Genomic DNA, 23,106 nt, shown 5'->3' on the forward strand with positions numbered 1-23,106 from the left:
TTTGATTATAGGATTAGCTTTGGCCACTGGATTTATTGACTTTCAATTTGGATCACCATATGGAGGGAGGGAGGGAAGGAGGAAGAGAGAAAAAGAGAGAGAGAAAGAGAGAAGCAGAGAGAGAGACTGGACTTATGTGCTTAATTATTCTAGGTCCAGAGAAAAGGACAAGATGTCTAAGAGATCATTTGATCACTTCTTTCTTCCAGTGTCAGTCCCACACTTTAATCTCTCCTATTTCAGTTGCTCACAGTTGGTCACTTCAAAGGTTTCAGTGTGCCAGGCACATGCTTCCCCATGTCCCAGTGGTATGTCAGGCCTGAAGTGGGCTCTTCCACACCAACTCTCTCTATTTGGACATTTCTGGTAGCTTCAACTGACTGCTACACCTGCTCACTGCTTCTCCTTATGGAGCAAGAAGAGTGAAGAAACAACTCTGAATTATGGCTCTTTAACTTCTACAACTGGTACCCTGATGTTGGTCAAATCAATGTTGATCTAGTATAGGGGTCTTCTACATGCCTAGTTCCTCCCCAGCAAACTTGAAGCACATTCTATCCTTACCAAGGTTGCAGTGGCACCTTTATTTGCTCACCAAAAGGAGGTGAAAGACCAGGTTGGAAATGAAGGGCCCTGGAAAATAGAGACTTTGGTGAGAAAGAAGAAACAAATGAAAGCCCAGCCAACAAAAGACACTCTGCAAATAGTTTCTCTATTCTACTCCTCCTGGGTTCCACTACCTTGGATCTCACCTTTCTCAAAAGTTTTCTAGCATCATAAAGTAAGTTTCTTAAAGAACAAGTATTTTTCTCTTTTTACACTCCCCAGCTGTCCAACAGATCCTGCCACCATGCTAGTTAATTAGGGAACGGAACGAATATTTCTGAGACCAGAATGCTCAGGTGGATCTGGAAGGTTAGTCTTTTTGAGAACCCAAAGTCTCTGCCCCAATTCTGACAGTAATTTCTGAACCAGCTACCCTGGTCAGCTCAGAACGCTCTCCTCAAAACTAAGAGACAGACAAGTGGAGTATCTCAGTGAACAGGAAAGAGCAGACAAGCGCAATAGGAAAAGGGATAAAGACAAAGTGTGGGGCTTCCCAAGAGACTTGAACACCTCTCTGTTGGGCCATATAGTCGCTAGCCCAGTGCAGCCTATGACTGTTCCAACCCTCTCGAGAGGTGGGGAACTTGCGGCTTTGCCTTCCTCTCACTTCAAGGAAACCTGACTAGGCCCCACAGGGCAGCACTTGTGGATAGGAGAAACTCACCATTTGAATCTGCAGCAGGAGGGACAGAGGACAGAGTAATGGCCAGGCTCTGGGTGGGAGGTGGCAGGGGGAGAAGTGGTGCAGATTAAGATGACAAATGCTGGAATCTAGCAGCAGTGTTCTGAATACTCTCCACTGGAGTATGGGAAAACAGGGAGGCTCCAGCAAGGGCAGAAGGTCATCCTGGCCCCAGGAATGTGGCCAAACCTTAGTCTCATGAGAAATGGGAAAGTATGGAGAAAATATGGACTAGGGTAGATAAGCCATCTTTATAAGTACAGCCACCATTGGCACCATGCAGTATAGGCCCACATAGCTTTGGGACTGGTATTTGAAGTTCTGAGTGGGAGATCAGGAAGGAACTGTCCAAGCCCCTAATGGAGTCTAATTGAGGGAGAAAGCCCACCCAGGAGGAAGCAGGAGGCCAGCAGCAGGACTCTATAGCTCCCACCCTATTTACAGAGCCTGGTGGATATCTTCTGACCGTAGCACTTTATAGACAACCCAGTAGAAGATATTGAAGATGAGGAAAGTGAAAGGGAAGACAGCCCGGGAGATGGTGTCAATTCTCTTGGCTTGCTCCACGTAGAGTTTCCGCGTGGTTTCTCCTTCCCTTAGAAGAGGGGCTGGAGGTTGGGGACTATAAATGCCAGAACCTTCCATTGGACCTCCATCTCTTGCCTGCAGGCAGTGGCCCAAGCCATAGCCACGGAAATAGAAACGACTTTCTTGGATGATATCTTCCTCCTGGAATTACAAGGAAGAAAAGGCAGAATTTGAGGTCAAAGCTCAAAGGCAGAGGGATAGAGAACAGACCACCCACCAATATCTCATAGGGGATGTTATGCAGACAAGGTGCCTTGGGTACACAGGCCCACTGCATGCTTTTTATGGTCACAACACTACTCATGAGATAGATGTATGCTAAGCAGCTATACGTGCTATATATAGTGTATGTTATGAGTCCATGGCAGATAGGCTCTAAGCTACCCATGTAAAATGCAAAACATCATTTAGAGCTATCTAAAATCCAGTGAAGTGCCAGCCACTGTGAGAGGACATCTCAATGTCAAGTTATCTCTGACTGGTAATAAACAAAACAACAAAACTATTAGATAGTGAAGCTGAGATATTCAGTCTTAGTAAACTTGACTTTAATGACTTTCAAAAGCTTCGGAATTCATTCCCCTTTTGTATCGTATCTTTGAAAATGTATCTCAACTTAAAACTGAAAATTCAAAAAGTTTTAAATAACCCAATGAGTTATCCAAATTAGGATAAAGCTGATCACTCTATTGCAGATACGTGTGCTACTCTGCAAATCAGCAGATTTGACATAGGGGTCAGTATATCCAGAGTAATTTTTATTACCCAAGGCATATTTCATTCATATATAAAGCATGCAGTATGATAAACACATGCCCAGTGAGGGGTAAATTTTATATAAGCACTAAGTGACGCAGCAGACTGCCGAAAGTCCATTTTCCAATAGTTAGCTGACAACCTTTAGTAGCTAAACGCAGCTGGGAGCCAGGAAGTAGGGACAGAAAGATAAAGTTGAGAGAGAGAGAGAGAGAAAACCAAAACCTCTGAGTGTCAATAGAGAGAGCTTTACTTATATGAGGCCCTCAGGCCCCCATTCACAGCCTATTTAGTCTTATTTTATATGCAACCCTAACAAGCCTAATTTTATTTACTTCTAAAGGACAGAGTTGAGAAATGCTTCCTTCAAAGATGGTGGTAATTTCTTAAAGTATTCATGGTTTTAGAGTCAAAGTTTCAGGTATCTAAGAAATCACCTGAAGTGCAATGGCCTCTTGGAGGACGATGCAAACTGTCATCTCGGTTTGTACAGAACGGAAGGGGTTCCTAAGACTTGGGTCTTTCAGGGCTGAAACTGGGGAAGTACAAGGAAAATCAGGAAGAGTCGGTCGTTCTGTGGCTACCTGAGGTATTTACTAAAAATTATAAGAGAAAGATATGTGTGTATTGTATAGGTATGACATAGATATATACAAAATGTGGATAAAGTAGATTTTAAACACTCTGTCCCTCTCAGTTAGAGGGACACCACGGGGTCTTTATGATGGGACCTCTGCAGCTATGGCAACACACTGAAAAGTGGCTTTGCCAGGCACGGTGGCTCACACCTGTAATCCCAACACTTTGAGAGGCTGATGCGGGCGGATCACGAAGTCAGGTGTTCGAGACCAGCCTGACCAATATGGTGAAACCCCTTCTCTACTAAAAATACAAAAATTAGCCAGGCGTGGTGGCGGGCACCTGTAATCCCAGCTACTCAGTAGGCTGAGGCAGAAGAATCACTTGAACCCGGGAGGTGGAGGTTGCAGTGAGCAGAGATTGCGCTGTTGCACTCTAGCCTGGGTGACAGAGCGAGACTCCGCCTCAAAAAAAAAAAAAAGAAAAAAAGAAAAAGAAAAGTGGCTTTGTGTATGAGATGTTGGTGGTGTAGGTCCTAGTAACCCTCGATAATGACATGTCTAGAAACTGACCTGTCATTATAAAGACAGGCCTTGATTCACCTCACATGTACTCTGTAATTCATTTTTACACTATTCTGACAAGGGAGGTTGTGCTGGACCCATATTCGAGGTGAAGAACCAGAGGCAAACAAAATATTTTGCAATAATTTTAAAATGAGGGGAGTAAGTAAAATGGTTTTCTCCCTTGATTTCCAGTTCAGGGTCCCTCAGATAACCCTGTTCCCCAGTACTCACCCTGATCCCCTGAGCCCTACCCCGGCTAAAGGATGTAAGCAAAGGATGTTGGCAAAAAAGCTCTGAAGGGGAAAGTTGGATCCAACTGCTATTTCTGTTTCTATAGATCTAATTATTTTCCCTTTTCTCCAATCATAGTAAATCTAAAGGGAGTTGTTTGGACACATTTCCCAGGCTGGAAAAAGCCATTTCACACGGGAGAGAAAATATGACCAATAGAGTAAGCTGCTCTTGGCTTTTTGTGACTTTAACATATTGCACCTGTTGTAGCTGGAGGAGCAAAGATGAGTGGCTTGAAATCCAGGGGTGGGGCATCCTGCATTTGGTTATTCTCTATTTAGGCCAAATTCTGAGGGGTGTTTGTGTGTGTGTGGGGTGTGTGTGTGTGTGCTGGAAAGGAACATTGGAGCCTTAAATACCACTTTGTGGCTTACGTGCCTATTAAAATAGAACTTTTTTTTTCCCTGGCTATCTATAGGGGAGAAGGACTGAGAAGCTAGAGAGGGAAGATATCTCAAAACCACGCTAAGGAGGGAATGCACAGTGTAGGAGGTAAAGTGTGGAGATGGGAAAGAGTGATTTGTATTGAAGTGAGAGGGGCTAGAAAAAAAGAGATTAGAGAATGGGGAATGAAGAAGGTGCTGGAGGATGAAGAGAGGTGGGCAGGGTTCTGGGACCAAGCCCTTGAGAGGACTGGGCAGTATTTTGAAATTTCTTCCAGTTATCAAGTTATTCTATTGATCATGGCAAAGCTTTTGCTCTGTCCAGTTTGAAAAACAGTCCTCTCCAATCAGCCTGTAAAAGTTGGTGAGCTGGGTTACATGACTGCTGTGGCCAGAGCCTGGTGCTAAGGCCTGCTGAGGAGATGAAAAAGAGCTTCCCTTTCCTGGGGAAGCTTATGGACTAGCCGGGAAGACAGTGTAGGATCGCATGGGTAAAAAGTAAACCACTTTAGGCAGTGACATGAAAGGGGGCCACCATGCTATGGAGTTGTTGGTTGAGGAGAGAGTTGGGAAGAAAAGACGTGAATGGCTGGCTGGTTTCTAGAACACTCCTAACTGACTCTTGGCTAAGGGTTCCCTGGAGATCACATGGATTTTCTCCCTGCCCTCTCAGACTGAAGAATTCTTTTTCCCTAGCTGGAACAGTGGGGCCCGGACAGAGGTTCTAGAAATGGATGAACTCTCCATCAATTTTTTCAGCCTGCTTGGTGCCTCCAAAATACCTGCTACAGGTCCTGGGATAACAGTGACTTTAGAAGACTCAAAAAAGGACATGACGAATGGCACGGGTTTGATTTTCAGTTTTATTCACGTTAATAATAAGCCTCAGCCCACTTTTAGGCAGGCCCCAGAGTCCTAAGCAAGGCCCAGGCTGCTGTTGTAACTTTGTAATAATTGAGCACTGGTCATGACAGACTCCATTATGAGCTCAGGATCAGCCTATATGTATGAGCAGGAGGGGACAGGCTGCAGGCAGTTGCGGGTTGCAGGAGTTCAGGAAAGGAGGTGGGACTAGAGTCAACCTGGAATAGCTCTACAGTAACAATGGCAGCCTTTTTGTTGCTGGGACATCCATACAGGCAACTTAGCTGGTGAAAGGACTCTGGATTGGTTGGCAGTCTGCTTTTTTTTTTCCAAGGTAGGCATTGAGAAGGCACCAAGATCAAAACTCCTATAAAGATAAGATTTTGTTACCTGCAGGCAGATTTGTTCGACACAGCTAAAGAGGGGGTGGGGACAGTTAGCTTAGAAAATGGAGTGTCCTGGCCGGGTGCGGTGGCTCACACCTGTAATCTCAGCACTTTGCGAGGCCAAGGCGGGCGGATCACGAGGTCAGGAGATCGAGACCATCCTGGCTAACACGGTGAAACCCCGTCTCTACTAAAAATACAGAAAATTAGCCGGGCGTGGTGGCGGGCGCCTGTAGTCCCAGCTACTCAGGAGGCTGAGGCAGGAGAATGGCGTGAACCCGGGAGGCGGAGCTTGCAGTGAGCCCAGATCGCGCCACTGCACTCCAGCCTGGGCGACAGAGAGAGACTCCGTCTCAAAAAAAGAAAAAAGAAAATGGAGTGTCCTTTTTTCTTGCCCTTCTGCTAGGTGTATACATATATTTTTCTAACCCTTGGTATGGGTTAGGAAATGCTTTAAGGTTTCTTGAAGAATGAGTCCTACTCGAGGACATGTAGTTGTGGATTAGTCCACTAGAGGGCGTACTGCCCAGGGATCAACTAAAGGACTAAAGGGTAGGGACTGATAAATTCAAACCACTAGATGAGACAGGAGCCCTGCCCTCAGCAGAAAGGGACCTTAGCAAGGGACATGAAACCAAAGAGGCAGTTTGTGAGATATTTTTAGTGCGGACATATGGTAGGGGTGCCCCTGGAGCAGCTGAGGTGGGAGGTGGTGTGTTAGGAGGAGAGAACATTCCTTGTGCTAGTGTGGCCCAGACAAGCTAGAGTCAGGATTTTAACAGTGGGTTCACAGCATTGTTTCCCATCCCCCAGAGGTCATTATGCTCTTGCCTCTCTGGCTTTAGAGCCTCCAGATTAGACAGAAAACATGGAGTCAGAGCTGAAGACAGACCAGAACTCTGTGTCTCTAATGGTTAAGCAACCACTATGTAGCTCAGCAAGCCTTTCAGCTTTGCTCATAATTGGACACTTGCATCTGTGAGGCTGGCCCAGGCACCTCTGTTGTCATGACAACTTACCTAGCACCTATTGTCTGGGCAATTGGGGGTAAACTGCCTCTGTTGTCATGACGACAAGATTCTTTTATATTTCCCCAGGTGATCACTTTACTGTAGAAGAAATGAGGTTAACAGAAAAGAGTGAGGGAGAACAACAACTGAAGCCCAACAACTCTAATGCACCCAATGAAGATCAAGAAGAAGAAATCCAACAGTCAGAACAGGCAAGTGGTGGTTTCTCAATTCCAACTTAGTTATGGGGGTCCTTTTATAATGCTCCCCTAGAAAGGCACCAATGCCTGACTGTTGAATTCTTAACCACCAATTAGTGTATGATAACCTGGGCTACCTTTCTCCCGGTTGTGGGGGAGCAATTACTACTTCTCAAAGCAATCTTTTTTTATGTATTTATTTATTTATTTACTTATTTTTTGAGACGGAGTCTCACTCTGTTGCCCAGGCTGGAGTGCAGTGCTGTGATCTCAGCTCACTGCAACCTCCACCTCCCAGGTTCAAGCGATTCTCCTGCCTCAGCCTCCTGAGTAGCTGGGATTACAGGTGCCCGCCACCACACCCGGCTAATTTTTGTATTTTTAGTAGAGACAGGGTTTCACCATGTTGGTCAGGCTGGTCTCGAACTCCTAACCTTGTGATCCACCCGCGTTGGCCTCCCAAAGTGCTGGGATTACAGGCGTGAGCCACCGTGCCTGGCAAAGCAATCTCTTATTAGCTAACTTGGTAAGGTTCTACTACTAGCTAACATCTTCAGTGCTTATTCTATGTCAAGCACTGTGCCCATGCCCTTAATCAGTCTACTATACTGACTTACAGATGTCCCATTGGACAAATAAGGAAACAGAATCAAAGAGATTAAAGTACTTAGCTTAACAGTGACCAGCTTAGTACTAGAATCCAGGGTTTCTTTCTTTCTTTTTTTATTTTTTTCTGAGAAGGAGTTTTGCTCTTGTTGACCAGGCTGGAGTGCAATGGTTCAATCTTGGCTCACCGCAAACTCCGCCTCCTGGGTTCAAGTGATTCTCCTGCCTCAGCCTCCCGAGTAGCTGGGATTACAGGCATGCTGGGATTACAGGCATGCACTACCACACCCGGCTAATTTTGTCTTTTTAGTAGAGACAGGGCTTCTCCATGTTGATCAGGCTGGTCTCAAACTCCCGACCACAGATGATCCACCCACCTGGGCCTCCCAAAGTGCTGGGATTACAGGCGTGAGCCACTGCGCCCGTATGAATCCAGGGTTTCTGATTGCCTATCTAGTCCTTGCAGCCCTGGGGTGGGTCTCGGTTTGTGGGGAGGAGGAGTAGGGAGGAAGGAGTCCAAAGGAGAAAGGCAGTGGGCCCCTCCCTAGTTGTACTCACCATGCGTTGGCGCCTCTGCCTTCTTCTTCGAAGTCGTATGAATTCTTTATGCTGACGAGAAACAAAATTTACAGCAGCATACTCCAGCAAGGCAGCGAACACAAAGAGCAGACACACAGCCATCCAGATGTCGATTGCCTTCACGTAGGACACCTACAACATCCAGCGACAGAACTATCAACCTTCTTAGAGTCCTTCCGTGGCCTACTGAGTGGATTTTCAACCCCTATCGATTGCCTGCTCTTTTTGAGCTTTATCCTGAATTTCTTCTGGTGTTTAAAGAAGCTTTCCACGACATATCCCATTGTCTGAAAGCCCAGATGGAAAAGATCGGACTGCCCATCATACTCCACCTCTTCGCACTCTCCACCCTCTACTTCTACAAGTTTTTCCTTCCTACAATTCTTTCCCTTTCTTTCTTTATTCTTCTTGTACTTCTGCTTCTGCTTTTTATTATTGTCTTCATTCTGATCTTCTTCTGATTCTTTTGTTTCAATAAACAGCAATGAGCATGAACACTGCATTTGTCTTCCCTCTGTTATCTCCTAGGGTCCTCACAGCCTCAGTGGTAATTGGTCAGGCAGGGTTCACAATTCCGATGTGAGACACATGAGGACACTTAAGGCCCAGAGCAGATGGTCTTAGCCAAGATTACCCAGTGAGAAGGTGGCACTAGGACCTGAGGGTTCTGGGCTTTCAATTCAGTGGCATTGCCATTTACTTAGGCTGCGGTCTCACTGACAGACTAGGAGTTCCTTCTTTTCCCACCTCCACCCCTGTTCTTCCCTTGGTCCTGTGGTTTTCCTTATTGCTCTTTTGGAAAGGCTCTGCTGATGAATTTAGCTCAGTAGTGAGCTGGGGCCTCATCTCTCACCCTGGAGAGAACAGGGCAGGGATACTGAGGGAACACCACCCATCCCTTTAAGGATTCTTTGCTAGTTGCAAGATGTGGTTGGCATCCACCTATCCAGTCCCTTGTACTCTCCTCTCACTGCTTTCCTTGGCAGCCTCTAAGTACTTTTGTCTCCCACTTTCTGGCCTCTTCCAGGCATTGCAGCTGGATGGGGCCAGGAGTAGGGGACAGAGCTCAGGTTTAGACCTTTTCATCTTCTCGACCAAATTACCTGCTACTTAGTTTTGAGCTGCTGAGCTCACCACATAGGGCACCCCAGCAAGAACAGAATTTCGGACAGGCCACTTCTTTCATCAGCTGCTGCTATGATGGGAAAGGAGGGTGCTGCAGACCCCAGGTAAGGAGCAAGTTTCACTGGATAAATAAATCCTCTGCTTCAGTGATTCTTAACTGGGGACAACTCCGTCCCCCACCAGGGACATTGGGTAATATTTGGAGACATTTTTGATGGCACAATTTTGCGGGAGGTGGTGGCTACAAGCATCTAATGGTACAGGCCAGGGATGCTGCTAAACATCCTACAGTACACAGCTCCCTGCCTGGCCTTCAACACACAGACATGCACAGACACAGACACACATACAGACACGCACACACACAGACACACATACAGACACACACAGACACACATACAGACACGCACACACACACACACGTGCACGCACACAACAAAGAATTATCTGGCCCCCAATGGCAAGAGTGCTAAGGGTGAAAAACCCTGCTCTAACTCTTTTAGGGCAATGTCACTGAGATGGTGGCAGTGGATTACTAGGCAACCCTGATGAAGCATCCTTTGGTGTCTCCACTTTGCCACTTACTAAGAGGGCATTCTATTTCATTCACCATCCCTCAGTCCCACAGTGCTCCCAAGGATATCAAATACCTGCTATCAAGATCAAAAATGAGGTAATTACTCATTATTATAAAGAGATGGCCATGAAGGTCCTTAGACCATCAAAGAAAAAGACACTTTAAGCACTAGGAAGAAAGTCCTGTTAATGATGAGTGTGTCAATCATACATCTTAAAAATCTCGGCCTGGCGCGGTGGCTCACGCCTGTAATCCCAGCACTTTGGGAGTCCAAGAGGCAGATCACTTGAGCCCAGGCGTTCGAGATCAGCCTGGCCAACATAGCCAAACCCCATCTCTACTAAAAACAAAAAAAATTAGCTGGGTGTGGTGGCGCATGCTTGTAATCCCAGCTACTAGGGAGGCTGAGGTGGGAGAATTGCTTGAACCTGGGAGGCAGAGGTTGCAATGAGCTGAGATTGTGCCACTGCACTCCAGCCTGGGTGACAGAGCAAGACTCTGTCTAAACAAAACAAAACAAAACAAACAAAAAAAACAAAAACAAAAACAAAAACTCAGGAATCTATCCACTCACTATCCTAGCACATCTGAAGGGTTGCAAGTTTTCTGAATGGTCTCCTTGCATCTACTCTTGCCACCTCCTATCTGTTCTCCAAACAGCAGCCAGAGTTGTTTTCAAAATGTAAATCTGATTATATCACTCCCCTTTATGATCCTTCAGTGGTTCTCCATTACCCTTACGATACAGTCTTTGCTCCCCTTATCATGATATCTAGCCTTTGCCTACCTGTTCAGTTTCATTACACCCCTTGTAATCTGCTGTGGTGAACTATTTCAGTAGTTTCCCAAAGAACCAGTCTCCTCTAACCTTTCTCTCATTTACCTAGATAACTTTTACTTATCCTTCAGCTCTCACTTTAGATACCACATCCCCTGGGAAGCCTTCCCTAATCATCCCAGTCTGTGTTGGTTGTCCTGCTGTATGTGCTCAGGTTACCTACAACTTCTTAGCATCCATCACATACCTGGCCATTCCCTCCACTAGACTGTGAGCTCTTCGATGGCACAGACTGTTTCTATCTCGATCACTGTTCCGCTTCCAATGCCTAGCTGAGTTTCTGGCCTATAGTAAATATTTTTTTTAATGAATGAACAGCTAGATGGTTTAGCAACATGTGATGTGTATATCTGCTGGCTTCTGCTTGCTCTCTACCCTCCTTACCACTACCTGCCCCAATAGCTGTAGGCCATTTAGATGATAGGATCTAGATAGAAGTGGCTCCTTCCCTGCTGCAACTTTAGGTCTAATCTCCTAGCCTCTGGAATAAACTTCCATTTAGTCCTTCCATTCTGCTTTGTGCTCCCTGCAGTTGAGGGGATCAAAGTCCTGGCAAAGAGGTGGTAATCAGTGCCTTTGGTGGCACCATAAAGGCAAAGTAACAGTTGTTTCCTGGGAACATGAGGAATGGCCACTCCAACCGAGTTCCCTTACGAAGTAAGCCTCTACCACTCTCATTCTGGACACTAGAGTTGTATTAGGGGTGTGAGGTTGGTGTGACTTTTGGAAGCCCCTGGCCTGACCTCATGGGCCCCCACCAAACTTAATGTTGCACAAACTCAAGAGTGAGCAGACAGTCCCTGGCTTACTGAGCCCCTTGCTCTGAGGGGCTGGCTAATGAGGCTATTTAGTTCAGGGTGCAGGCCTGGATATTTTGCTTACTGGCCAATGAGGCCATGAAGAAGTCATTAAAATCTGACAAGAAGGTACCAAATGCTGCAAACAACCCTCCAACAAACTTTTTTTTTTCCAAATAAGGAAACTAAGTGATTCCTGGGAGCAGATGGATTATGTTCACTCACAGGAGGGAACCAGAAAAGGAAGTTCTCTTGGCAAGAATAAGGCATAAATTGCAGTACCTCTCTGCTTTAGAGATGAATCACCTCGCATGGCAGAAGCAATAAACTAGGGCAGGGTTCTTAGGTCTGAACTACTTTTCTGCTTCTGGTCTCCTTACAACATCATTATCAAAACACGACCATCACAGCCTGGTCTGGCCGTGTAGCCCTTGCCTAAGTCCAGCCTGCCTCTCAGAGCCTTGTCAATATCCCTGTCCATCTAGAAAACACATTTACAGAAAATGATCTCTAACAACGTTTCCTGGGACATGTGATTCTGATCTGAGTTTTGTCACCATTTATCGCTATAGGGCTTTGGATCACCTCAAAGGGTTTCTGACAACTCAAAAATAATTAGGGACAACACCAGCTGCTTTAGCCCCAGATTCATCACTCAGTTTTATCAACCTTGACACCTGATAATTACAACAATAGTTAACATTTATTGAGCGGTTATTATGTGCCAAACACTGTCCTGTGTGTTAATACATTATATTTTGCAATAACCCTATGGAACTGGTAATATTCTTTTTTTTTTTTTTTGTCTCGAGACAGAGTCTTGCTCTGTTGCCCAGGCTGGAGTGCAGTGGTGAGATCTCGGCTCACTGCAACCTCTGCCTCCCAGGTTCAAGCGATTCTTCTGTCTCAGCCTCCCGAGAGCTGGGATTATAGGCACACGCCACCATACCCAGCTAATTTTTTTGTATTCTTAGTAGAGATGGGGTTTCACCATGTTGGCCAGGCTGGTCTCGAACTCTTGGCCTCGTGATCCACCTGCCTTGGCCTCCCAAAGTGCTGGGATCACAGGCCTGAGCCACTGCGCCCAGCCGGAACTGGTAATATTCTTATTCCCATGTTACAGGCAAGATGATTGAGAGGTCAAGGAATTTACCTAAGGTAAATTATTAGTAGATGATGAGCCTGGGAGACAAACCCAAATCTGTCTGACCCCAATCTCCTACTCCTAATCACTAGCCCCCCAACCCCTGCCATGTAGCAAATTCATAAATTCACCATGGATGCCTGAAATTACCTGCTGTGTAAGCCCCCAGTAAAAAGTCTTCTTAGGAACTAGCACTGAGAGATGGGAGATCACAGGGCCTGGTTCCCAACAAATCAGTGCAAGAGGGAATATGTTCATTGTAAGATCCACAAGGAACTGTGTTGCTTTTGCTTCCTGTTATTTCTCCATGACAAAGTTCAGTGGCTGGTACATAGTACATGCTCAATAAATATTTATTGAATGAATAAATGTTCTTGTTCCCTGATTTGTTCAGAGCCTTGCTGACTGTAAGGACTTTGAGGTGACCTCTAAATTCCCTACATGAAGACATGAGGCAGGGAGAATCTGTGCCCAGTCCCATCAGCACAAATCTTCCTGCGTAATCAAAACATCACCGGGCCCAGACAACTGGAGTCCACTGACTTTAATTGCTGCTTTCTACCTCAATTTTCTCATCCCAAAAGAATGGATACTGTCTCTAGAGCGCTTTGTGATAGTTTCTAATTTCTGATACAGTAAGATGACAGAAATTGGTTCAAAACTCAGATATTCTTTTGGTTGTTTCTTATAAGGCATGATCTTAAGAAGGTTATTTTACCACTCTGGGCTGTATTCTCCTCATCTGTATTATGAGGGAGTAGGACTTTCTACTTGCTGAGGATCTTTTGACCTTGGACATGCTAGTATTTCCTGAAGAGAGTCAAAGTAAAGCACTGTCTCTCCTCATTCCCTAGCCAGATAGTATCCCTAACCCCAGCCTCCACATTGTCAACAATGTTATTAGCAGTATATTACAGGGAGAGAGAATGCAGGACATCAGCTTTTGCCCAGTGGGTCTTCTGAACCTTAAATCCAAGGTAAATGGTGAGCAGGAGGGCACATTGGGATGAATGGGAAATGGGGTACTCTATGGCAAGCAAGTTCCCTTGCATGTCTCTTCACCTTAGGCAAAGAGGCCCGGGAGCCAGAGCTCTGGGTGGTCATGGTGAGCACAGTGGTGATGCCCAGGCCCACACGGGCAGGGGCAGCATCCATGTTGATCCAGAAGGAGACCCAGGACAGGATGACGATGAGTAGGCTGGGGATGTACATCTGAATCAGATAGTAGCCCATCTGCCGCTCCAGGTGAAACTTTACCTCGATGCAGGTGAATTTCCCTGCAAGGAGAGAGGTGAGGTGTCAGGCCCCAGGTACCCAGCCTGTAGCTGAGCCTGAGGGGATTAGGACAGGATTAGGGCAGCCCTCTACTGACCAGCCTCTGGGTACCTCAGCTGGGCCAATGAATGAGCCTTTCATAATGGCCCCAGGTAGTGCCAGATGTATGTACTAAGGAAGCTCTCAGAGCGACCATCAAAGACTTGGCCTTTGGCTCCCAGCACTTTCATTTCCAGCAGAAGGCCTTTCACGTGACCGCACAGCAAGAGGATAAGGAGCAGGAGGGCTCCAGAGTCAGACTGCCTGGGTTTGAATCCTGAACCTTCCACTGTGTGACTTTGGGCAAAACACCCAAGCTTTTTGAGCTTCAGTTTACTTGCCTGTAAAACAGAGTAGTGATACCAACTGCATCACTGGGCTATTGGAAAAATTAAACAAGATAATGTATTTGAGGTGTTTGACACATAGGTAGCTGTTACTATTGTTATCATTATTAACAAAGCAATTAGCTTAGACTCCACTTAGATCTCAGGGGCCATGCTTGTGCTTGCTAGTGCCCCAGAAGCTCTCTAGCAACAACAATTCACTGGGATAAACACTGCTTGTGTCTTAAGCAAGTGAGAAGAGCCGGATAGCAAACATCTGAAAACAGTGCCCAACAGAGAGACCAGCTCCAGACAGCAGGGAGCGGGTTCCCATAGAGCATCAGGCTGCAGCATTCTATTCCACCAACAAAAAGTGCATTGGCCCAGGCACACCGACCAATGCTCCACCTCCTTTGCCAGCCTTCACTTTACTCTGCTTTCCGGGGCCCTAGGGCTGAGAAAATACTAACTCAGAGCTTCTCTTGGAAGCAGAGGCTCAGGATAATCCAAACAAAAAGGAGAAGATGCATATATTGTTATTTTATTCTGGCCTAGGTGTAGTCTTATCAGGCCTACTTGATTCTTCAAAGTCAGTGATTTTGTCAATGACTGATTATGGCTTTGACACATTGTATGATGCTGTGACCTCTTACTGTTCCCTGAATCCACCTCACTTCATCCCACCCTGGGATTCTTGCCGTGACATGCCTTTATTAGGTACCTATATTTTCTTTCCTTTCTTTCCTTCTTCTTCTTTCTTTTTGGCAATAGCAGTTTTGTTTTTAATTCCAAAATTAAAACTTGTTTAGTATAGAGAAAATGAGAAGTAGAGAAGGAATAATAATATTTGTAAGCTTACATTTATCAAACCCTTACTAAGGGACCTGACTCTATATACTTTATCTCATTTAATCCTATAGCAACTCTTTGGGGCAAGTAAAATTATTATCTCTCATATTACAGGTAGGAATACGGAGGCATGAAGAGATTAAATTATGTTTCTCAAGGGCACTCAACTAGTAAATGATGGAGCCAGAATCTAAACTCAGCTCCATCTGCCTCCAAAGTTCTTGCTCTTATCTGTTGTATCACATTACTTTAGAGACACTTAGTGCTATTTCCACTCAAGGTTTTTAAATGTATGCTTTTGGTTTGTTTCTTTTACCATAATATAATCATTCTGTATTTATACCTCTGAATCTTAGCTTTTTTCACTTGTACTTTCCCACATTGATATAAGCACCTTGTAACCATCCCTTTTAACGTCTGCATACTAGTCCACCAAGCAGACGCACATGTAATTGTAATTTACTTAACCTCTGCCCTATCGGTGGATATTTAAAACAGTTCCAAGTTTTTGCTAATATAAACAGCCACCCAGGAGCCCCCTTGGGGTCTAAGGCCAATGCAGTATTTTGGAATATTTCCATATAAGACATTTCAAGGAGTAGGATTCCTGGATAAATAAGTAGAAAAACAATTTTAGCTTCTAGACTAAAGTTTCTCAAAGCATGTTTGCTGAACCACCTGCACCACAATCTTCAGGATGCTTGTTAAAATGCAGATTTCTAGGCATCACTCCAAGTATAGGTAACCATAATCAGAATCTCTGAGAGGTAGAGCCCAGGAGTCAACATTTTAATAGACTCCCCAGGGGAATATAATGCACACCAAAGTTTGAAAACCACTGATCTATATACAAATTGCCAACTTTTTTACTTCAAAAAGTTTATATCAATTTTCATTCCCCCTTGCATTTTCTAAATTCAATGGCCTTTTCCTCTTCCCACTCCCCACACCCCCACATACATGCACACACATATTCATGGGGCAGCACCCAAAACATATCAGTCCACCATGGAAGGGACCCGGGATCTCCCCTCTTCAGGCTGCTGCCTCTACTTCAGGGTCAGAGCTCTGCGCAGACAAATTGTCAGGGAAAATGTGGAGCCAGCAACTCTTAGAGAAGCTGCAGGGGGGCAGATGCTCAGCCTGGGAAAGCAGCCCTTCTCCACTTCTTAGCTGACATTTCACACTTGGGAAGTTCCTGAGAGCTGGCAGTGGTAGCGACAGTGGGAGGTGTGGACTGTAAGCTGGCCACTGCCCTCAGGCCTGTTCCCTCTGGGTTCAGCATAGTCACTCCCTATTACCAGATGTGGATTCCCCGCTTCCATACAAAGTTGACCCCAGGAAAAGTGGGAAACTGTCCACCCACTGTCATTTGCTCTGCAGCATGAGACAGGAAAAAGAACACGGACTTTGGAGTTAGAAGGCTTGGATTTAAATTCTAAATCTGCCATTTACTAGCTGTGTGACTTGGACACTTGATTTAACTAACTTCTTAGAACCTCAGTTTTCCCTTTCTGAAAAATGGTGTTTATAATTGTTATCACAAATAGATAAGTTATATGAAGCACCTGGCCCCATATCTGACATAGATTGAACCTTCGATAGAGGCCAGCTGCCTTGTCCCCTTGCCTCACATCTGAAGGTTCTCCTGTGGCTCACAGCCAATAAAGATCCTGGTTTTTACCTGTGTTGTAGTGCTTGGTACAACAGCCTAGATCCTTCTCATCCCGCAAGATAAACTGGGGCAGAGTCAGCCCCTCAGCCACTTGGACAGCAGGAGCATCTTCCAGCCACTCAAACACGAGGTCATTCATGGTGTAGCCAACTGAAAGTGACAGAGATGGCAGAGGGCTGCAGAGTGTGGGTGCTGGGTGGGGGTAGGGGTAGGATCAGAACAGGCAGGAGAGAACAGGTGAGGAGTAAGGTCTGGGGTTTAGGAGCTTCATGCTCATCATGGAAAGGAAAACTTTTCTGGAGAGGACACTTGGTCAGTTGTCTCATGGGCCCATCCTGAGTGGGCAGGTAAATCAGGAAGATTACAGACTCCTCTCCTACCCTGTTCTCAAGCTTGAGAAAAGCCCAAAGAGAAATTATTCTGGCAGACCTGGAAAGCAGGTCAAGAGGGTTGGAAAGATGTCAAGGAACACAGCTGGGAGCCTCCTGCCATATCTCAAGCCGAGGGGAGTAAGCATGTGTACCGAACACATGTCTTAAGCTGAGCTAGCCTCAGAGCCAGGGCTTCTGCCACATCACCTCAGGGAGGAGACAGCTATTTATATCCTGCCAGTCATGCATGGGACAATGTGCATACCATAGATCCTAGCCAGGGCCTTGAGTTGGGGCAAATTTGAAGCTAATGTCTGAACATGTCAAGTTATTCACACATACATAGCAGTTCATGAGGGCTCATGCCACGTATATGACCATATTTGCACATGTCAGGTAGAGATGGGAGCAGAAACACCAAGGCTCACAGACATCCAGTGTTGGGCCTTGACCCAGAGTAGCTCTGTGACTTTGGGTAAGTCGCTTCCCCTTCTGAAAAATGGGAATTATAGTAGCTGCTCTCCCCACTTTTCAGCGTTGCTGTGAAGGGATATTGAGAGCCTGGATGTGAAAGTGGTTTAAGAACTCTAAAGAGCTGACCACATAGGACACATTCTATGCATCACAGTTATTTTATGCTGGAAACAGCCTTATAAGCCTTCTTCTGTGAACATCCAGTGGATCACTCCAGATCTAACAGTGTCCCCCAACCCAGGAGATGAGGAGGGAGTGGAAATAAGTGATGGCCCAACCTTGTCATCCTTGGTTCCTCTGCGCTTTGGGCAGCCCCTCCAGGCTGGCAGCCCTGCCACAGAGGAGCCCTTGGCTGACCTCTTCATTCTAGGCACTGTCTTCTGCCTAGAACTGTCATCTCCTACCTCTCTACAAAGGTTATCTGTGTTTGTGGGGAATCAGGGCTCCACGAGTGCCCCCACCCTGCCCACTCTGGCATTTTTATAAGCATCTTCAATGTCTTAATTCAAGAGAAGTAAAGGAGGAACTACTTCAGGCACTGTGAGAGGGAACATACGTTTGGGCAGAGAAGATGTCGCTCAAATCGCCCCCCAAAACAGCACAAACACATTTGTGCATAAGGCTGATGCCTTCCTGTTCCCCAGCCCCATGGAACAGCCAGATCAGCAAATAATGTGGGGATGAAAAACACACTGGGATAGGGGTTAGGGAGCCCTGGTTTCTAGTCTCATCTGTGCCAAGAATTGGCTGGGTGTGCTTGAGTAAGTTCCTCCCAACTGTGAGTGGCCCTTTTCCTGTCTGTGATGTCATGAGGTCGGGTTAACTGACCGTTATTCCAGGCTCTCTGTGACTCTATATAGACACTTACAGCTCTCCAGCTGCATCGCGCAGGTCTGGATGTCCATGGGGAAGTTCTTGAGGTCCATCGGGCAGGACAAAATGAGGGTCAACCTAGTGGGGACAGTAAGAAAGAAGGGACATTGGCTTACTAGGGCCCATCACAGTGCAAGGGAACCCTCCTCCCACCCCTCAGTCTTCATCCAAATTCTTCCCCTTAACGCAAACTCTCCTGGCTATCCACCCGGTGCACCTGATGCTGTAGAGCACATTCCCATTCTTGAAGATGCGCAGTAACTTGTTGTCTGTGGTCACCTCATGGAAGTTGGCCCCTTTCTCATTGGCAAAGAACAGGTCTGGCTTCCAGATAGAGTCCAGCATGGAGGGATCGAGGTCCAGAGAGTCGTCAGGATATTCTCGGTAGGAGAGGCGTGGGTCATTCCACTGTTGCCGCAAGAAGACATTCACCCGGTAGTCCTAGGAGGGTGCAGATATGGGCCCTTCAGAAACATTGCCATTCCCAGGGGCCCAGCAAGCCTGTAGGGGCAGGAGAGCCATGAGGAGGAATGTTGGGAACACATCTCGGGGCAGTAGGCATTTTTCACTGGAGAAGGAGTCTTCCTTGGGCTGATATGGCAAAAGACGCCAGCTTGCTATCTGGTGAGCTCCTCCCACTCACACTAGGCTGGAAGTAGGGAGCAGGGAGATCCCTTACCATTGTGGTCTCGGTGACGGAGCTGAAACTGTTGATGAAGATGTTGCAGGTCACGTTCACGGGTGGGCCTGAGGGTAGCAAAGCACAGGCTATTGGCAGGGCATTCCAGGAGGCTGGGAGCAGCTTCCAGAACTTCTTCCCTGAGCTGCAGGCCAGGGCACTGCTGGGAGAAATCAGTGCCAGATACACAGGCCCATGGGCAGTGGGGTGAGGAGGCTCCTTCTGAGCTGTTAGAACCAGCCCCAGCCCTGGACCTCCAGCCTCCTTTCCTTAGGGGAGGCAATAGGGGCTGGCTGGCTAGTGTGCTGCCAAAGGTGATGGGGAGGGAGGGGTTTTTATCGGATGAAGATTTCTTACCTTTAAAATTGGGCCGAATCCTGGCATCATATCCAGATGTTCGCCCCATAAGTTTGTCTAGGAAATCAGAGGGGGACATGGGCTGGGACCCCTTGGTTCCAGATTTGACTTCCTCTTTTGCCAAGGCCACCCTGGACAGGAGAGGTAAAAAAGTCTGAGGCCAGTTGTGTGCTGCACTTATCACAGACTCTCAGTTTCCATACCCCTCAGGCAGGAGGATAGAAGATGATGGGTATCTGGGTGCCATTTGCAAAATGAGAACAAAAACGCCATAAGTCAACACGGCAGCCTGCCAGTTAGTACCAGTAAAGTGTTTTCACAGACAGTAGGTCTTCTTACCCTCCGAATTCTCAGTGAGATGGGAGTGAGGACTGTTATTCCCATTTTACAGATGAGAAAACTGAGGCTTCAAAAGGAGGAATGACTTGTTCAAAGTCTCAGAGCTAGTGACAGGGTCAGGACTCAAACCCTAGGCTGAGGCCTCATCCAGTGTTCTCTTTCTGAAGGTACTTGGAAAACACTCAGTGAGTGATGTCTTGTGGGAAATGATGTGGCTACTACAAAGTTTTGCCCGTCTAGCCTAGTCAAGGATGGGAAGGGCTCAAGGACAACTTGTATTTCTGAGAGCTGGCTTCAGTTGCTTGGGCTTTATGCTGGGCTGCTCAGGAAGTAGGACCCAGCTTCTGAAGAGGGAGTTTTGGCTTCTGGCGTGTGCTCCAACAGGAAGCTATGTTTGAGCTACGTTTTAGTTAAGGGCCATGCCACTGCAGGCAGGTGAACTAGTTTTGGCAACTATGGTGGGGAAGCAGGACTCTAGGGACGGGGAAAAGCCTCCCAGTAGGGTAGACATGCTGAGGTCAACTCCCGTATTTTCCCCGCTAACAGCTTGATTTTGGGGAAGGAGCCAGTGTGCTTTGGCATAGCTTAGAAGCCAGCCCTCTTTTCCCCTAACAGGTTTCCCTCTAACAGCAGCAAAGCCCCTTTCATATGCCTACTTACCAACTTGCCAGCTAACAGATAAACTAGGGACTAGGAGCTCAGCAAAGCCTTGGGGACAGGAGCAGTGCTCAGGGCTGAGCTCAGCTGGACTTCAGGCTGGGCCAGGCACCTCCTACTCCCTCCTGCCTGCTGTCATTGCTCTATAGCCGACTCCACCACTGTCACTGCCGCTGCCGCACTGTGGGACTGGGCAGCAGAGTAACTGCTGTCCTGCTGGGGACTAGTCTTCTTTGAGCCATTGGGCTCCTCTTTCCCAGTAGATCCATGTACTATCCAGTGACCAATAGAATAATAAAAATAGCTAAGGCACCATGCTAAATGCTTTACACACTCTGTCTAGTTTAGTTCTCACATTAGTCCTCTCAACTAAGTATTATGATTACCCCCATTACATAAATGAGAAGACTGAGGATCAGCAACGTGAGGTGAATTCTTCAGGATCATGCAGCCAGTGAGTGGTAAAGCCAGGATTCAAATCCAGAGCTACTGACTTTAAAACTAGCTCTATCTATCACAATACTATGGTGCAGGCAGCCCAGAGTGGGCTGCCAAGGAGCCAAAGTAGGGGAAGGTCAGTGGCAGCCCCACCTTGACCGTCTGTAGTCCTGCCTCCTTGAATCTTCTAAGCAAGAGGAAGCCCTTACCCTGGGGACAGAGGCAGGCTCTGAAAATCCAAAGAGGCTGGTAGTGTTGCTGGAGCAAGCAGAAGTCTGTGACTTCACCACAGGTTGTCCACGCTAGCCAGGTGCTGCTGCTGCTTCTGGCCACCTGCCACCTGCCTGCTGGGAGGCCACATGGTCCTGCACATGGAGAAACTGGACCCTCACCGCCGTCCTCAGCCCCACTCTCAGGTCACCTCTCCTGCTAATCGTAGACCTAGTATCCTGGGACAGGCTATGGGCTTAGCAGTCTTGGGCCCCAGCCCCTGTTGCAGTACCCTCTTCTGGGGCTAACTTATCTGAGGACCTGAGAGCAGAGTCACTGTGTGCAGCCACTCCTTCCTCTCTTTCATTCCTGGAAAGTCCTAAACACCTTCAGGACCTAGGAGGATCCAGAGCTGACAGTCTTTCTCATGTAAAGTCTTGGGGTGGTGCAGGGAGAGAACTCTAACTCTGGTGCTAGGTAGCTGAGCCACCCTGGGCAGGTCACTCCCCATCTCTAGGCCTCAGTTTCCGTATGTACAATGAAGGGCTTGGACTCCAGACTCTCTAAGGGTCTGTTTTGCTCTAACTGCCTCTGCTTTCCAAGCCCCAGTGGGAATGCTGCTACTGGAGCTTGAGCTTTGAGGCAGCCTCCCCTCCTGGAGCGCCTGCAAGGCCCAGTGTGGTGCCCCCTTCTGCCTACATCCTCCTGTCAACTCCAGCTGTGCTGCCATTCCACTTTGAGCTGCTTTTCACTCTTTAGAAGTTTATTGCCCTGCTCTGCATCCCTGCCTGCCTGCCAGCCAATGTGTCTGCAAACAGTGGGGCAGGAGGCTTCACAGAGGCAAGCAGCCCTGCGATGTTTCTTGGATTAAGAGGAGGAGGAGGAGGAGTATGCTGCAGTGGCACTGACCCCCTCCACCTTGGGAGGCACTCCTCTTATGATCAGGTCAGCCCAGGCTACAGCCATCTTTCCTGTTCAGCTCACCCTGCCAACCTAGGCTGGCTCCTGGTCTAATGAGAAAGGGGCAATTGGTGGGGGAACATTTACAGGGAGCCCAAAGCATGTCTTTCCTGCAAGCCCAGGAAGTGACTGCTACTTTTTCCCCCTCAAGGAATAGGGAGCAACCAAGTGAGCACAGGCAGGGTGACTGCAGAAGGCCAAAGAACGTCTAGCCCAGCTCCATCCTGATGTGGTCTTGGGGCAAATCCCTGCTACTTGAAGCCTCTTGGGCTGGCAGTTGACAGATGTTGCTGTCATTTTTAGTGATCTGAGCAGTGTGTGGCCCAGATGATAGGGAAACAGGGTTAGGTGGCTGGACAGACACCCTCCATTCTGGGGCTTAGTTGCCTAGCCCCTACCCAGGCCTAGGAAGCTTCCACCTGTGCAGAAACATTCTCAGCATGACCGGTGCCTTGACATCTCTAATAAAAAGCTCTTGGGGTCCTAACTGGGAGAGGGTGTGTCCTCCCCTGAAGCCCTCCAGACTGCGGGCTTTGTGCAAACTTAGAGGAAAGTGTGCCAGATGCCCAGGTTGCCCATCCCCCTTGGCTAGTGTTTGCATGCACCTCCTTCTCACCCCCACTCAGCTCACCTGAGGAGGACCTGCCCTGGCAGGGTCCAGAGAAGAAGGAAGGAGAGGGTTGCAGGAACAAGAGTTGTCATTCTGCGGGGATCTTGAAGCCTTTTCTCAGCCTGGCTGCCAACGTGAGAGAGGATATCCCTGCAGGAACACCAAAAGTACAGAGCCTTTCTCCAACTTGGGCTGCTCGCAAAGAGCCTGCTCTCTCTCCTCTTCTGCCTCTTCTCCTCTGGCCAGTCTTTACCTGCCAGGGGCCAGAACTATTCCCCTGGAAATGATCCTGACACAGATAACCCTACTGGCTTCTGCTTGGGCTCCCCTTGGGCTCCGGAGGGCCTTAGCCTGCCAGCTGGGAGCTGGAAAAGATTCTCTCTGGGCAGCAATCACT

General features: G+C 47.3%; 1 protein-coding gene across 1 annotated transcript; it reads right to left on the bottom strand.

Moving 5' to 3' along the window:
- LOC129025224 (glycine receptor subunit alpha-4) lies at window positions 1-23,092 on the bottom strand. Its single transcript, XM_054472885.1, has 9 exons — window positions 22,731-23,092; window positions 19,496-19,626; window positions 19,139-19,206; window positions 18,677-18,900; window positions 18,455-18,537; window positions 16,751-16,891; window positions 13,640-13,854; window positions 8,076-8,228; window positions 1-2,017 (listed from the first exon to the last, which is right to left on the bottom strand). Exons 1-9 carry the CDS (start codon window positions 22,799-22,801, stop codon window positions 1,727-1,729), a joined length of 1,377 nt encoding a protein of 458 aa, XP_054328860.1. The 5' UTR covers window positions 22,802-23,092; the 3' UTR covers window positions 1-1,726.
- Window positions 23,093-23,106: the final 14 nt, after the last annotated feature.

The sequence above is a fragment of the Pongo pygmaeus genome, chromosome X (assembly GCF_028885625.2).
Source record: "Pongo pygmaeus isolate AG05252 chromosome X, NHGRI_mPonPyg2-v2.0_pri, whole genome shotgun sequence".
Classification (NCBI taxonomy): domain Eukaryota; kingdom Metazoa; phylum Chordata; class Mammalia; order Primates; family Hominidae; genus Pongo; species Pongo pygmaeus.